At 42.9% G+C, this 14,559-nt stretch overlaps 1 protein-coding gene across 4 annotated transcripts in view; it reads right to left on the reverse strand.

Moving 5' to 3' along the window:
* Positions 1 to 6,407: 6,407 nt before the first annotated feature.
* LOC117091797 (paternally-expressed gene 3 protein) overlaps positions 6,408 to 14,559 on the reverse strand; it is a 71,749-nt gene continuing 63,597 nt past the window's right edge. For all 4 annotated transcript variants that reach the window (XM_033224595.1, XM_033224593.1, XM_033224594.1 and 1 more), the window contains 3 exons: positions 13,824 to 13,992; positions 11,252 to 11,347; positions 6,408 to 7,382 (listed from right to left, as the gene is read on the reverse strand). In XM_033224595.1, coding sequence (XP_033080486.1) covers positions 6,541 to 7,382; positions 11,252 to 11,347; positions 13,824 to 13,992 — 1,107 coding nt within the window. In that variant the 3' untranslated portion in view covers positions 6,408 to 6,540. The remainder of the gene's footprint in view (positions 7,383 to 11,251; positions 11,348 to 13,823; positions 13,993 to 14,559) is intronic.

The raw sequence follows: 14,559 nt of genomic DNA on the forward strand, positions 1-14,559 counted from the left end.
CATATTTTTTTTTTTTTTTTTTTTGAGACAGAGTCTCGCTCTGTCACCCAGGCTGGAGTGCAGTGGCCAGATTTCAGCTCAGCAGCACAAAGCATATTTTTAAAACTCCAGAATACAACACTAATGTTTACAGAGGGTTAGATTTCGTGGGGTTGGAAGAAAATAGAAGGATTGAAATATATAAAAATTGAAACATTTTCAAAAAATAAAGAAAATGCCCAGCAGGGAAAATCATTTGCAGCCAAGATGACAACAAAGAATTAAATCTTTATTACACAAAGAGATGGATCAAATTGATAGGAAGCTACTGAAGACACATAGACAAATGCTTAAAAGACAATGCAAAGAGAGGAAACACAATGGCTTAAGAAGCTTACAGGAAAAAGTTCAACATCCTTAAAAATCAAATAAAGACAATGAAAATGAGATACCCTTTCCCCTATTAGCAAAGTTGCTACTAAACACCCTACAATGAAAAGTGCTCTTAATACATAATGCCAGCTGGGGGGAGGGTGTGGAGGGTAGTGGGTGTGTGTGAGGAACACACATCCCCAAGCGTTACTAGCAGTAGCAGCAGTGCAAACTGATGTAATGTTTCCAAAAGGAACTTGGATATATCAAAAATCTTAAAAGCAATTATACACCTTCTGACCCAGCAATTCCTCTTTGGCAAATATATATCTTAAAGAAATCTTACATTTGGAAAAATGTTTAAGCACCGAAATGTTCATTATAGTATATTTATAACTATGAAAAATTGAAACTAAATTTTATCTCCCAACAACAGAGGAGGAACCATACATAGAAAGCACTGGGTATGCTGTGCGACTGTTAAGGAGGTGATAACCAAAGACAAGTGAGTGATGAAAGCAGTTTTGTGAGGTATAAGATTGGGTAGAGAAACAAGGTATACTATTGCATACATGGAATGGTCACAGCTATAATGACAACTATCTATGAATACCTTAAAAATAGGTTAATACAGGGCTGGGTGCAGTGGCTCACACCTGTAATCATAGCACTTTGGGAGGCCAAAGCAGGCAGCTCACCTGAGGTTAGGAGTTCCAGACCAGCCTTGCCAATATGGCGAAACTCCATCTCTACCAAAAATAGAAAAAAAAAAAGGCCGGGCAGGGTGGTGCACGCCTGCAGTCCCAGCTACTTGGGAGGCTGAGGCAGAAGACGTGCTTGAACCTGGAAGATGGAGGCTGCAGTGAGCCGAGATCGTGCCACTATACTCCAGCCTGGACAACAGAGCGTCATACAGTCACAAGGGTAACAAAGTGGACAGGTATAGACCATGAAAATGAGATCTTTTCTTCAGCCACCCCCCAGAGGCAGCTACCTTCATAAATCTGGTCATTAATTTTAAGTTACAAGAAAACAGACTAAAATGTTAATGGTGTTTATAGTGTATTTTTCTGTTTCGGGGGCAGAGGGAGGGAGGGAGATCTACGTTTCTGTAAAGTAGTTGCCTTGAATGAGTCAAATATTACTTTAAAAAGAAAAATAAACATTAATCCATCAGAAATGTGTACTTAAGAAAAAGGAAAGCGAGTTCACACAAATTAGTAAGAAAAAGCATAAAGACAAAAAAGCTAAAGGGCCTAGGTTATACATAAAGAAGCTTTTAAAACTTATTTGGAGAAACATGCATAATAATAATGCAAAAATGGATTAATTATTGTTAATTAATAATCACTTTTTGGGTTTATCAAATAGGTAAAGATTTTTTGGTTGTTGTTTAAGTGAATACATACCCAGTGCTGGCAAAGTTATTTAAAGGGAGTATTTACTTGGCTCCAGGGTGACAAAGGCGGTTCTTTGCACATACAGAAACTGCTTAGTGTGTCTTGTCTGTCTTGGGTGCTGTGCTGAGAAAGATCCCAACCCTGTCCTCAGGTTCACCGGAACCAGAGAGTGGGTAACTGGTTAACGATGCCTGCCAGGGACTCGAGAGGGAGGATGGTTTACCACCTGTTTCATACCTCTGGCCTTCCCTATGCTGAGGGCTACAAATGGCAGAGCCCCTCCAGAAACAAATCCAGCAGCATCTTTCGAGGGCCTTAGAAACGTTCATCACGTGTCATCTAGTAAAACCACTTTTTGGAAATAGATTCTAAAAAAAACTGTAAATACAGTACTTTATGCTTTGTTAATCAGTTTTATATAAAGTCATTAAAAACTGTCACAAATCAGAAAACTTTAAACTTGTTATTTTTATTGTTTTTTTTTTTTGAGACGGAGTCTTGCTCTGTCGCTCGGGCTCGAGTGCAGTGGCCGGATCTCAGCTCACTGCAAGCTCCGCCTCCCGGGCTCACGCCATTCTCCTGCCTCAGCCTCCCGAGTAGCTGGGACTACAGGCGCCCGCCACCTCGCCCGGCTAGTTTTTTGTATTTTTTAGTAGAGACGGGGTTTCACCGTGTTAGCCAGGATGGTCTCGATCTCCTGACCTCGTGATCCGCCTGTCTTGGCCTCCCAAAGTGCTGGGATTACAGGCTTGAGCCACTGCGCCTGGCCTAAACTTGTTATTTTTAAAAACCTACACAAAGAAAAAATTATTTGTAAAAAAAATACTAAAATATGATAAAATGTGGTTGCATTTTGATGTGTTAACTGTGGTTTACAACTCTAGTTTATCACTGCTAATAAAACGTTTTTAAAAATAAATTTTAGGCCAGGTGCAGTGGCTCACGCCTGTAATCCCAGCACTTTGGGAGGCTGAGGCGGGCACATCATGAGGTCAGGAATTTGAGACCAGCCTCATCAACATGGTGACACCCCGTCTCTACTGAAAATACAAAAATTAGCTGAGCATGGTGGCACGCACCTATAATCCCAGCTACTCAGGAGGCTGAGGCAGGAGAATCACTTGAACCCAGGAGGCGGAGGCTGCAGTGAGCTGAGATCATACCACTGCACTCCAGCCTGGGTAACAGCAAGACTCCATCTCAAAAATAAAATAAATTAAAATTAAAATTACATTAAATTAAATTAAATTTAAAATATTCCCTAATTGCAGCTACTCGTTACTGAGTGCCTTCTAAATACCAGGCACTATTAGGCTCTTTCCTATAGATGAACTCTAGGCCTTTCAATGGTTCTCCCAGGGGAGGATCCCCATTTCCTAAGAAAACGAGATATAATCAGCCTCTAAGGAGGACCCTGAGATTTGACCTCAGCTTTCCCTAGCTCCAAAGCCCACCCTGTCTCTTCTTTGCCAAAGGTCTCTTCTACCTGTGAATGTAACTACCTCCCTGGACTTGTACTAGTTGCGTACCTAGAACGATTAGGAAGTTTATTAGCCTTCTCTGTTTTGCAAAATTTTCTTTAATATGCTTAATATTATTTGTATAGTGAGGAAACAATACCTAATAAAACTATGTTAAAAATCAGAGTTCAAACAAAAGACTTGAATTAATCTGTGGCTCTTTCCAGACCTGACTTAAATCCTGTTATATCCTAATATGGGTTCATCATGCAAATTCTTCAAGGAGAAGAGGGTTGTGGAGGACAGGTAAGTGGTTTACAGTCCTTCCCTAGAGAAAAAAAATCAATACACTTTTAAACCCTGCTAGGACGAGGCTAGGAGTGCTTCTAAAACCTTCAAGATACACACAATTTGGCTCAGAAATTCCACTGCTGAGAATTTCCCCTTAGGAAACAAGACCAGATGCAAAGACGTTAGAGCAAATCAATAAGGAAAAATGCCAAAACCCCAAAACCCAAGGGCTACAGGGGTGGAAGCATAACTATAGCAGTAACGTGTATATAAGATAAACTGGCCGGGCGCAGTGGCTCACGCCTGTAATTCCAGCACTTTGGGAGGCCGAGGCGGGCGGATCACAAGGTCAGGAGATCGAGACCCTCCTGGCTAACATGGTGAAACTCCATCTCTACTAAAAATACAAAATATTTAGCTGGGCGTGGTGGTGGGCACCTGTAGTCCCAGCTACTCGGGAGGCTGAGGCAGGAGAATAGTGTGAACCCAGGAGGTGGAGCTTGCAGTGAGCCAAGATTGCGCCACTGCACTCCAGCCTGGGAGACAGAGCGAGACTCCATCTCAAAAAGAAAAAAAAAAAAAAGAGAGAAATTATAAGCAACCCTAGTTTCCAACCCTGAAAGGCCAGATGAAATAAACGAGGACACATCCATGCAACCAAGTTCTAAAAGGAAACTCAGAAATGTACATCTGCCTATGGACAGGTGTTCACAATATATGAGAATGAAAATGGTAGCCCTCAAAACAGTGTTTATGGTAGTATAGTTCATTTCATAAAAATACAACTTTTTTTTTTTGAGACAGAGTCTCGCTCTGTTGTCCAGGCTGGAGTGCAATGGCGCGATCTCAGCTCAATGTAACCTCTGCCTCTCAGGTTCAAGCGATTCTCGTGCTTCAGCCTCCCAAGTAGCTGGGATTATTGTTTCGTATTTTTAGTAGAGACGGGGTTTCATCATTTTGGCCAGGCTGGTCTCAAACTCCTGACCTCAGGTGATCTGCCCGCCTTGGACTCCCAAAGTGCCAGGATTACAGCCATCAGCCACCATGCCCAGCCTAAAAATATAACTTTTAAAAACTATACAGAGATTTATGCGTTAAGAAAAAATGGGCACAAACTTTTACCAGCAAGTATATCTGGGAGCGGGAAATAGAAATACTCAAAGAAAAACCAAACATATTTTCTAGTGTTCTTCTGGGAATGTATATTACTTGCATCACCACTAAAAAACTTAAAACATGAGTGCTTCTAAATTTATAGGCGTGAGCCACCATGCCCGGCCTACAGTGTGAATATACTTAACATTACTGAACTGCATGCTTAAAAATGGTTAAGACACTAAGCTTTATGTGGTTTTTACCACAATGAAATATAAGAATTTTTAAATGAGTTCTTCTAAATTTAAAAATGTAAACATGAAGAGGAGTGTCTGAACTGTTTGACATATCAGGAACTGGGTAGGAACAGGAGGGAAATTCTGTATTAACCTCAGGGTCGCACAGGCCTTAACAACGTGAGAGGGGATTGCTTTAGATTAAGAGACTTAAGAGCTCAGACGACCAAATGCGATCTGTGGAGCACGTTTAGATCCAGATTGAAACAAGCCGACTGTCCAAGGACATCTTGGGAGATACTCAGGGAAGTCTGGTTATGGTGTGAGTAAAACGCTTTGTCTGAGGTGATTTAAAAATTTCCTTTTTTTTTTTTTTTTTTTTTTTTGAGGCAGAGTCTTGCTCTGTCGCCCAGACTGGAGTGCAGTGGCGCAATCTCCGCTCACTGCAAGCTCCGCCTCCCGGGTTCACGCCATTCTCCTGCCTCAGCCTCCCGAGTAGCTGGGACTACAGGCGCCCGCCACCTCGCCCGGCTAGTTTTTTTTTTTTGTATTTTTAGTAGAGACGGGGTTTCACCATGTTAGCCAGGATGGTCTCGATCTCCTGACCTCGTGATCCGCCCGTCTCGGCCTCCCAAAGTGCTGGGATTACAGGCTTGAGCCACTGCGCCCGGCCAAAAATTTCCTTTTTAAGTGGAGGTACTGAAGTTTAAAAAACATAAATGAGTCCATTAAACATATGTTAAGTAAATAACAGTTCAAGCAGAATGTAGATTTAGCAAAAACGGCAACGGGAGAAGTGAAATAAAAGACCGATCAGGCTATGAGCCTTCTAACCATGGGGAAAGAAGTGGATTTCATGAGAGAGTGAATGAGGTAGAAACTACCTTAAAGACATGACAGGCGGAGGTGAAGGGAGAAAAATTATGGAAGATGTAGAAAGGAAGTGGTTCCTGAAAAGGATGGGAGCTTATTGAAAAGGCACAAGAGCCAACTTGAAAGAGCTCCCAATGGCCAAAGCTGCAGCCATTTGAACAACAAAATAAATGACAGTACTGAATTACAGCCCATAGAATACATATCCATTAATCCATTCTCATATAAAGAAATGAGGGCGGCCAGGCACGAGGGCTCACTCCTGTAATCCCAGCACTTTGGGAGGCCGAGGCGGGCAGATCACGAGGTCAGGAGATCGAGACCTCCTGGCTAACACGGTGAAACCCCGTCTCTACTAAAAATACAAAAAATTAGCCGGGCGCGGTGGCAGATGCCTGTAGTCCCAGCTACTCGGGAGGCTGAGGCAGGAGAATGGCGGGAACTCGGGAGGCGGAGCTTGCAGTGAGCGGAGATTGCACCACTGCACTCCAGCCTGGGCGACGACAGAGCGAGATTCAGTCTCAAAAAAAAAAAAAGAAATGAGGGCAATCCTCCCTCACGATGAATAACACTGAAAAAGGTAAAATTAGCTATTTTCCTATGCAACCAAAATATTCTTCGTAAGCTTTTCACCTCTGTGACATGTGAGGAATCCCCCCTTGGAAAAAGGTTTTCCTACATCCTTGCAACACTTTTTTTTAACCACACTTTGATGAATTTTCAAGTTGTTAAAAGAGTGTGGGGGCTAGTGAAAGGCCTTCTCACATTCAGAACACTCTTTCTAGGATGAAGCCAAAAATGTTGAGAAACATGTGTGCCGGGACTGAAGGTTTCTCAACAGTGATTGGACGCAAGAGTTTTCTCTTGAGAATGGAATTGATAATGTTGAGTGAGGTATGAGGGTCGGCCGAAACATTTCCCACACAGCCCACACTGGTAAGGCCTCTCTTGAGTGTGAGTTCTATAATGCTGAATGAGATGTGAATTCTGACTGAAGACTCTGCCGCAGTCACAACACTGGCAGGCTCTCTCTCCAACGTAGTCATGTTTCCGCTGATAACGAATTAAGTATGTCTTGCTGCGGGACAACCCAGGAGAAAGGACTCTTGCTGCCTCATGGGCTTTGAGATGTTGAAGAAGATGCACATTCTGGAGAAAAGCTTTGCCACACTGAAAACATTCATAGTAGTCCTCCTGACTATGAATTCTTACACGTTCACAGAGATTCGCATACTGGATGGAAGGCTTTCTACCTTCATTGCAGCCAGAAGGCTTCCTGCCAGAATGGGTCTTCTGATGTCTGTTGAGGTGTGGCATGAGATAGAAGGCTTTACCACACTGTTTACATTCATAGCGTTTCTTCCCAGTATGGATCTGTTTGTGTCTCCCAAGGGCTACTTGAGTACTAAAGGTTCGTTTGCAAAATTCACATCTGTTGTGTTTGTTATCTTGGGAAGCTGACTGGGGACTTGTACATATTCCAGGAGCAGTGTCTTCCTGGGGATCCTTTCCTAGAGGATCCTTGGATTGTTCACTAAGATTAGAGCTTCTCTTAAATTCATCACTGCCACAGCTTCTTTCCTGAGTGAGGGTCTTGGGGTCATTCATTGTTATAGGACTCAAAAGTTTCTGCTGGTTGCCCTGGTGTGGTTCCAATGGATTGTCATGAGACTCTCCTGCAGAGACATGCCAGAAGTTACCTACTGCTAAATTATCCTTTCCTGCCCCCCAGTAATGACATTTCCATAGGCAGGCTTTGCCCTGGAGTTAGTGCTTTGGTTTCAGGTCTCTTTTTCCTAATCTAAAAAAAAAAAAAAAGTAAAAATTCCTCTATTCTTTTTACTCAGAGAGACATACCAATATAATAGAAATAAAGAGACCAAGGGTAACAGATCTTATGGAGGTTGAGAGTTTTCTGAAAACCTAAAGAGAAAACAGGAAAAGGACAGAAAGGACAGGAAGGGGCCAGGCACAGTGGCTGACACCTGTAATCCCAGCACCTTGGGAGGCCAAGGTGGGCGGATCACAAGGTCAAGAGATTGAGATCATCCTGGCCAACATCGTGAAACCCTGTCTCTACTAAAAATACAAAAAATTAGCTGGGCGTGGTGGCAAGTGCCTGTCATCCCAGCTGCTCAGGAGGCTGAGGCAGGAGAATCACTTGAACCTGGGATTCACCCAGGTTCACCCGAGATTGTACCACAGCACTGCAGCCTGGACGACAGAGTGAGACTCTGTCTCAGAAAAGAAAAAAAGAAAGAAAGAAAAAGAAAAGACAGTAAGCAAGGAAGAGTGAGGAAGCAGCAGAAAAAATATCATCCAGGAGGATGGCGTGTCAAAAAGATGCCACAAATGTACAGAGTTAGAATGAGCAGAAATCAGAGAAAGAGCTGGGGTTGGGGTTTGCCAGCATTTTCCAAACCATGTTTGGCAGATCGCTAATATTCTGAAAAACAAATGCCATGAAGGGGGTTCCATTGTCAAGTTAATTTGGGAAATGTTGTATGACACAAATCAAGAAATCAAGCAGATTTCATTCCTGTAGGATTCAGAACTTTTAATATGCACCTCAAACTCCAAAAAGGGAAGGTACAGAATGTGGCATTTCTTAAACTGATCTTGCCATGAAACATTTTTTTTTTAGAACACCTATTACTGTGGTTCTTCAGGACTACTGAGGAGACACTGGAGTAAACAGGTCAACAACCTCTTGTTCAGAATTAAATAAAGATTCTCCTTTCTTAGCTCCAAATCTCTTGTTTTACCCCAATCTACACTGCCAACCAATTCCCTTTAATTCAGTATTTATTAAATGCCTGTTTTGTGCAAGGCATTATCTAGCCAGATGGGTCAGAGGTCTGTAAAAGGGACTCTAATCGGACTATAAATGATGACAGGAGCAGAGATGGGGAACTGACTCCACTTAGGAACAGGAAATGATTAGTGGAGGGGACAGCATTTGGCCTCAGCAAACGGGGAAGGGGGGTGAGTTTATATAAAACAGCCTGAGCTAAGCTATAGAACTGTGAAAGTATACAGTCCTGGGGAGCTAGAAACAGGATTTTAGTTGCAAGATCTGTAGATGAGGCTGGGATGCAAATTTCAGGCCAGACTGGGAGGAACTTCAGTGTTTTGCTAAAAGTTTGAATTTTATCTTGACGGAGGTTAAGAAGCTGATAAAAAAGTCCATGCTTTATAAAGGCAACTCTCTGGTAGGAAAAATACTGAAGCCAAGGGAGTCAAGTATAAGACTGTGGTGAGAGGTGATGAACACAGTGGTTGCATCCTGGCAGACACTCAAAGTATGTGAACAGAGTACAGGTAAAACAGCAGAGCCAGAACACGGCTTAGGAAGTCATCAGGAAAAGAGGGATAGCTGGGCCCGTCACAATGGATTGACTCTTTTAGGAAGTGGTCTTTGAAGAGAACACTCAAGAACGGAAGAATAGAGAACACCTAGTCCTCACTGGCTCTTCTGTTTTCCTCACCCTGCTGTACATCCAATATTTCAGTATGGTCTGCCAGTTCTCCTTTCAGGGAATACCTCAAACCTTACCACTCTACAACCACAGCCTCAGCCTCCATCATCTTTAGCCTGGTGGACTTCAATGGCCTCTTGAACTGGTTTCTCTGGCTTTTCCTCTTAAAGCCCATTCTCCATAGGACAACCAGATGGATCTTGCTAGAATAGCACTGCCCAGTAGAACTCCCAGTGCTGACGGAAATGGTCTACACTTTTGCTGTCCAGCACAGTAGCCGTTAGTCACATGTGGCTATCAAATGCTTGCCATGTGGCTTGTGTGACTGAGGAACTAAATTTTAAATTTTATGTAATTCTTACTAGTGTAAATGTAAGTAGCCACATGTGCCTATTGTCTACCACATTGGACAGCAAAGTTCTAAAATGTCAATAACACTACCTCATTTCCCTGCTCAAAACTTCCCACTATCTTCGCATCTCACTTATAACAAAATTCTTTAACAGATTCCTAAGTGGGCTGGCCCCTGACTATTTCTGTGATCTCATCTTCTATCTTCCACTTAACTCAGACCATATTGCCCTTCTTCCTGTTTTTGGAACACCCAAGCTCATTCCAATCTCAGGGTCCTCGCATTTGCTGTTTGCTCTGCCTGTAACAGTCTTCCTCAAGATTTCTACATGGGTAGAAATCTCATTCAAGTCTTCCACAGTGAGGCCTTCTCTGACTATTCCATCTTAAACAACCTCCCATATCTCATTCTGTATCCGCTTTACACTCAGTTATTATTTGTCTATTTTTTAAAACTACTGCTTCCATTAGAATGCAAGCTCTATGAAGGAAGAGATTTGCCTGTCTTGTTCATTATTGTATCCACAGATGCTAGGACAGTAACCGCTCCACCACAGAAGCCTGATAAATATCTATGGGATGACTGAATGAATGAAGAAGCCAGAGTAGGGAAAGAAGAGAAGACCATGAAAGAAACAGAGAGGAGTCTTCCTGGTAACTTCTTGCATTTTGACATCCCTTTTCCACTCACACAGAAAAAGGTGGAGGAGGGCTGTGTCAATCAGCACTGTACTGGACACAGCTACTAGTTCAGGAAAGGGATACAACCCGATATGGAACAATGAAAAATGAGGAGAGCTGGAAAAGATGTTTCTTCTCTCTTGAGAATGCGTCTTGGACACACCAGCTCTTTCTTGCTCCTTCTTTGTACACGAACAACAACAATAAAAAAATGCATCTAGGATTTATTGTCAGAGTTGAAGCCAGAGTAGAAGGAGAAAATGAAACTAGGTCTTCAATGACTTCACTGGGTCCCTGAATACAGGCCAGCTGATCAGTACTATAGGCTAATAATCCCTCTATGACTTTAGCCAGTTTGGGTGTGGGTTTTCTGTTAACTACAACTAAGGACAACAGTGATCCCAGTTGATGCACATAGTGACCCAATTCAAAGAAGGGGATTTCATGAAGATGGTAAGTGTTATTAGACTGTAGCCACAGAGTTTGGAGGATGTGAAGTCTATCGTTCCAGAACCATAAGGATGCTAGTGGGAACCTTTTGTGGAACTTTCAGAAAAGAGCGTATACGTGTATCTACGTTGGCAGAAGTAGGGGGATGGAAACCAGAGGGTGGGGGTTAAGAAGAAAAGGGAAGGGAGCCTCTGGATGTCAACAAGTCTGAGGAGCTGATGTGAGGGAAAGTGGGAGGGCAGTGAGAAAGACAAGTGGTATCAGGCCAGGGTTTTTTGTTTGTCTCAGTTAAAGAGGAAAGATCTATGACTTCTAGCTGCAACGAGAAAAGCATGAGTGAATGGAAGGGCTGGAACACAAGAGTAAAAGGACACTGGCCACCCTGGAACTGAGCAGGAGAGGAACTGATGTTGCAGGAAGAGATGAGCTCCAGAAAGATGAAGGGGAGTACTGAGGAGAAAGAGGCCCTGAGGTGAGAGCACCTACCAGCCTTCTCCCTGGCCCAGGGGTCTTTGAGGAAAGCTCCCTGACTAGCATTTCCTGGTCCCCCCTCCTACACCTCGGGCTTGCCCCTCACTACTCACCTTGACAAATCACTGTATGTCTGCTGTCTGTCACCATTGCATGTGATTCCTCCGCTTCCAGGCGTGAGATAATGTCAGGTTTAGAGAATTGGTACCCTGTTGGAGAGGAAGATTCAGAACTCAGGGTTTCAGTAACTCCCAACCCGGGGTCCCAAAGACTCTGGGGTAATAAGGAAGGAATAAACTCTTGCAGGAGTGAAATGAAGCCTGTTTCCAGCCTATAGAGATTTTACCCCCAAGGGACATCTAGAATGTATGGAGGTATCTTTGGTCGTCACAACTGTGGGAGCAGAGGGAGGGGTTCCTGGTGTCTAGTATGGCTGGAGGCAGGGACATGGCTCAACATTCTGCAAGACAGCCCCACAACCCAGAACGATCTGGCCCCACGTCAAGAGCGCCAAGGTTGAACAACTCTGCTGTGAAGACTAAAAAGGGGGCATGAGGGCAGTGTGCTGAGCTCTACACTTCAGCACCAACAATCTGACGTAGCTGCTCAAAAAGTCAACAGTTTGGTTCTTTTCCTTCCTGGGATAACGTCCACTGCCTCTTTGTCTCGAAGTGCTGCTCTTCCCCCTCCCTTAGTTCCTTGTTTCCCAAACTTCTATCATTTGCACACCAAATTATTATCTATTTGTCTACTGTCTGACTCTCTCCACTCAAACGTTAACATCCATGAGAATGGGAAATGTCATCTATTTGGTAACCCCAATGCCTATACCAGGCCTTGTACATCTGAATTCACTGACAAGTAAATGAATGACCCTTGCATTCTGGCATTTCTATGTGCCATTTATAGTCGTATTCAATATTTATTTAATGTTTTTCTTTAGATCACCTTTCTTGTTAACTTAAATACACTTATTTTATTTTTTATGTTTTATTTTTTGAGACAGAGTCTCGCTCTGTCACCCAGACTAGAGTGCAGTGCAATCTCGGCTCACTGCAGCTTCTGACTCCCAGGTTCAAGTGATTCTTCTGCCTCAGCCTTTCCAGTAGCTGGGACTACCCAGCTAATTTTTCATATTTTTAGTAGAGATGAGGTTTCACCATGTTGGCCAGGCTGGTCTTGAACTCCTGACCTCAAATGAACCACCCACCTCCGCCTCCCAAAGTGCTGGGATTACAGGCATAAGCCACTGTGCCTGGCCAATATGCTTATTTTCAATGGAAGCTTTATATCAACCCTATAAATGGAAACCAATGTCACTCACTCACACACACACAAAAATGGAAGGTAACATCATGGTAAATATAACAGAAACTAAGGTTATTGAGTGCTAGCTAGCTTCTGTTGCCTATCTAACACTCAGGGTTTGATGTCTGCTCTCTCTTTGCTAAAATGGAAGAATAACAAGATAGACATGCTAACACCAAACGGATATTCTCTACTTGATAGAGTCAGAAGGCTTAAAAGAAAATTAGAAGAACTTTTTTCTCACCAACAGATTGAAGGATTATGTCATGCTGTCCACGTACTGCCTAAAATAATCTTCTATTTAGCCCACTGTACTCATTCCATACTTAGGAAGACAATGTCCCAGGTGACATATAAGATTGCTATTAACACGAAACCTTTAGTGTTAAAGAAGCCAAGGGCTCACAAGATAGAAATGCCTCCAGGTCACTGCATAAGAGCTGGAAAGATAAAATTAATTTATTTCCTCTATTTTGATACTATTCCCTCTATTTTAAGTCATAAAATGTGGTAAGCCAGAGAAGAGTGTAAAATATGCTGGAAAATGTACTTCCTGGTAACCGATAAGAACCAGAGTTAAACGTATGCATCCCTGTGCTAGGTTTGAGGTAGGATGTGTGTGTCTTCTCACTAGGTCTCTGACTTCACCAGGTTACGGCCAGTGGAACAGTGTTTGTTTCGGATTCTGTTTTTCAGGAGACCTCAAGCCCCCAAAAAAGCCACTGAAAAAGGATCTTGGCACCGGCAACATCAACTTTTCACTTTTCACTTTCAACTTTACCTGTGAGAACAGGTAAAACAATTTTGCCTCTGCATGTAAAGAGAGATTGGCAACCTCTGACTGTTAAAACTCAAGCCAGTAGAAGTCTTTGGAACTCCTGGAATTTTTAGCAATTCCTTCGCTCATTCAATAAACATCATTTCGAGCCTTCCATTGTGCTGAGAAGTGGTGGAGCAAACCCCCGTCAGGTAGCACATCAGAGTTTAAGACAGCAGATTCTGGAGTCTGCTTGGGGTTAAATCCCAGCTTTTGACAAGTAATTTAACCTTTCAACGACTCAGTGTCCTCAACGTTAAAAATGTCGATAATAACGACGATAAGCATACCTCCCCCTCATAGGACTAGTGAGGGGATTCAAGGAGTTGGAATATGTAAAACACTTACACAAGTGCCTGACACGTATGTAGTGCTCAAGAAATGTTAGCTATTTTATAATGAACAGTGAATTTGATATTCAAACATTAAAATATTGCCTCTGACCTGGGTTGAGACTCACTGACATGCTGAACCGCCATTACTGATGAGAGGACACAAAGGAGTTGAGAGCCACTGCTCTAGTGGGAAGAGACCAAGTCCTGTGGAGAAGGCACACTTACCCAGGGATACCAGGTTCCGGTAATTCTCCAGCATCACCTCCCTGTAGAGGTTTCTCTGAGCAGCACTAAGGGAGCTTAATTCCTCCGGGCTGAAGTCCACAAACACGTCCTCAAAGGTCACCAACTCCTCAAACACCAGAAATGCTCCTAAGTGTTTGAAGTCCAGGAACTATCCCAGAGAGAGAAGAAGGAATGTGATGAGAGGACTGAACATGATGCAGGCATTCAGACCAGCAGAGAGCTTCCACGTGCTCTAATGCAGAGCCACAGGCACCGGGCATTGCATCTTGCTTTGTCTTAGAGTCTGAGAGAAGTGGGAACATTACTGAAACAGTTCCTGTTGCTAATTACTACAGATTTGGGCTGAGGGGGAAATAGCCTTTGAAGCCACTTTATAAAGATAGAATGCAAGCATGCAAATACTTAAAAGCTCAGCAATATACCTCAGCCTCAGGAATCAGAGTCCTGGCTCTGGTTCTTTGTGAGTTTGGGTAGGTTAAGCCTCAGGGTCCCACCTGTAAAACAAAGTGCTCATAACATGAAGAAATATTCAATCTTGTTAATAAACAAGGAGATGAAAATCAAAATGACAAAATACCATTTTATACCCATTCAATTAAGTATTGGGTACAAATTAAGTAATTGAGTAAAAATTAAGAAGTGGGACAATACCAAGTATTATATAAAACATGGATCCACTGGAGATGCTAAGGGAAATGTAAATTGGAAAACCACT

Source organism: Trachypithecus francoisi, unplaced genomic scaffold, assembly GCF_009764315.1.
Source record: "Trachypithecus francoisi isolate TF-2019V2 unplaced genomic scaffold, Tfra_2.0 Lachesis_group12, whole genome shotgun sequence".
Taxonomy (NCBI): Eukaryota; Metazoa; Chordata; class Mammalia; order Primates; family Cercopithecidae; genus Trachypithecus; species Trachypithecus francoisi.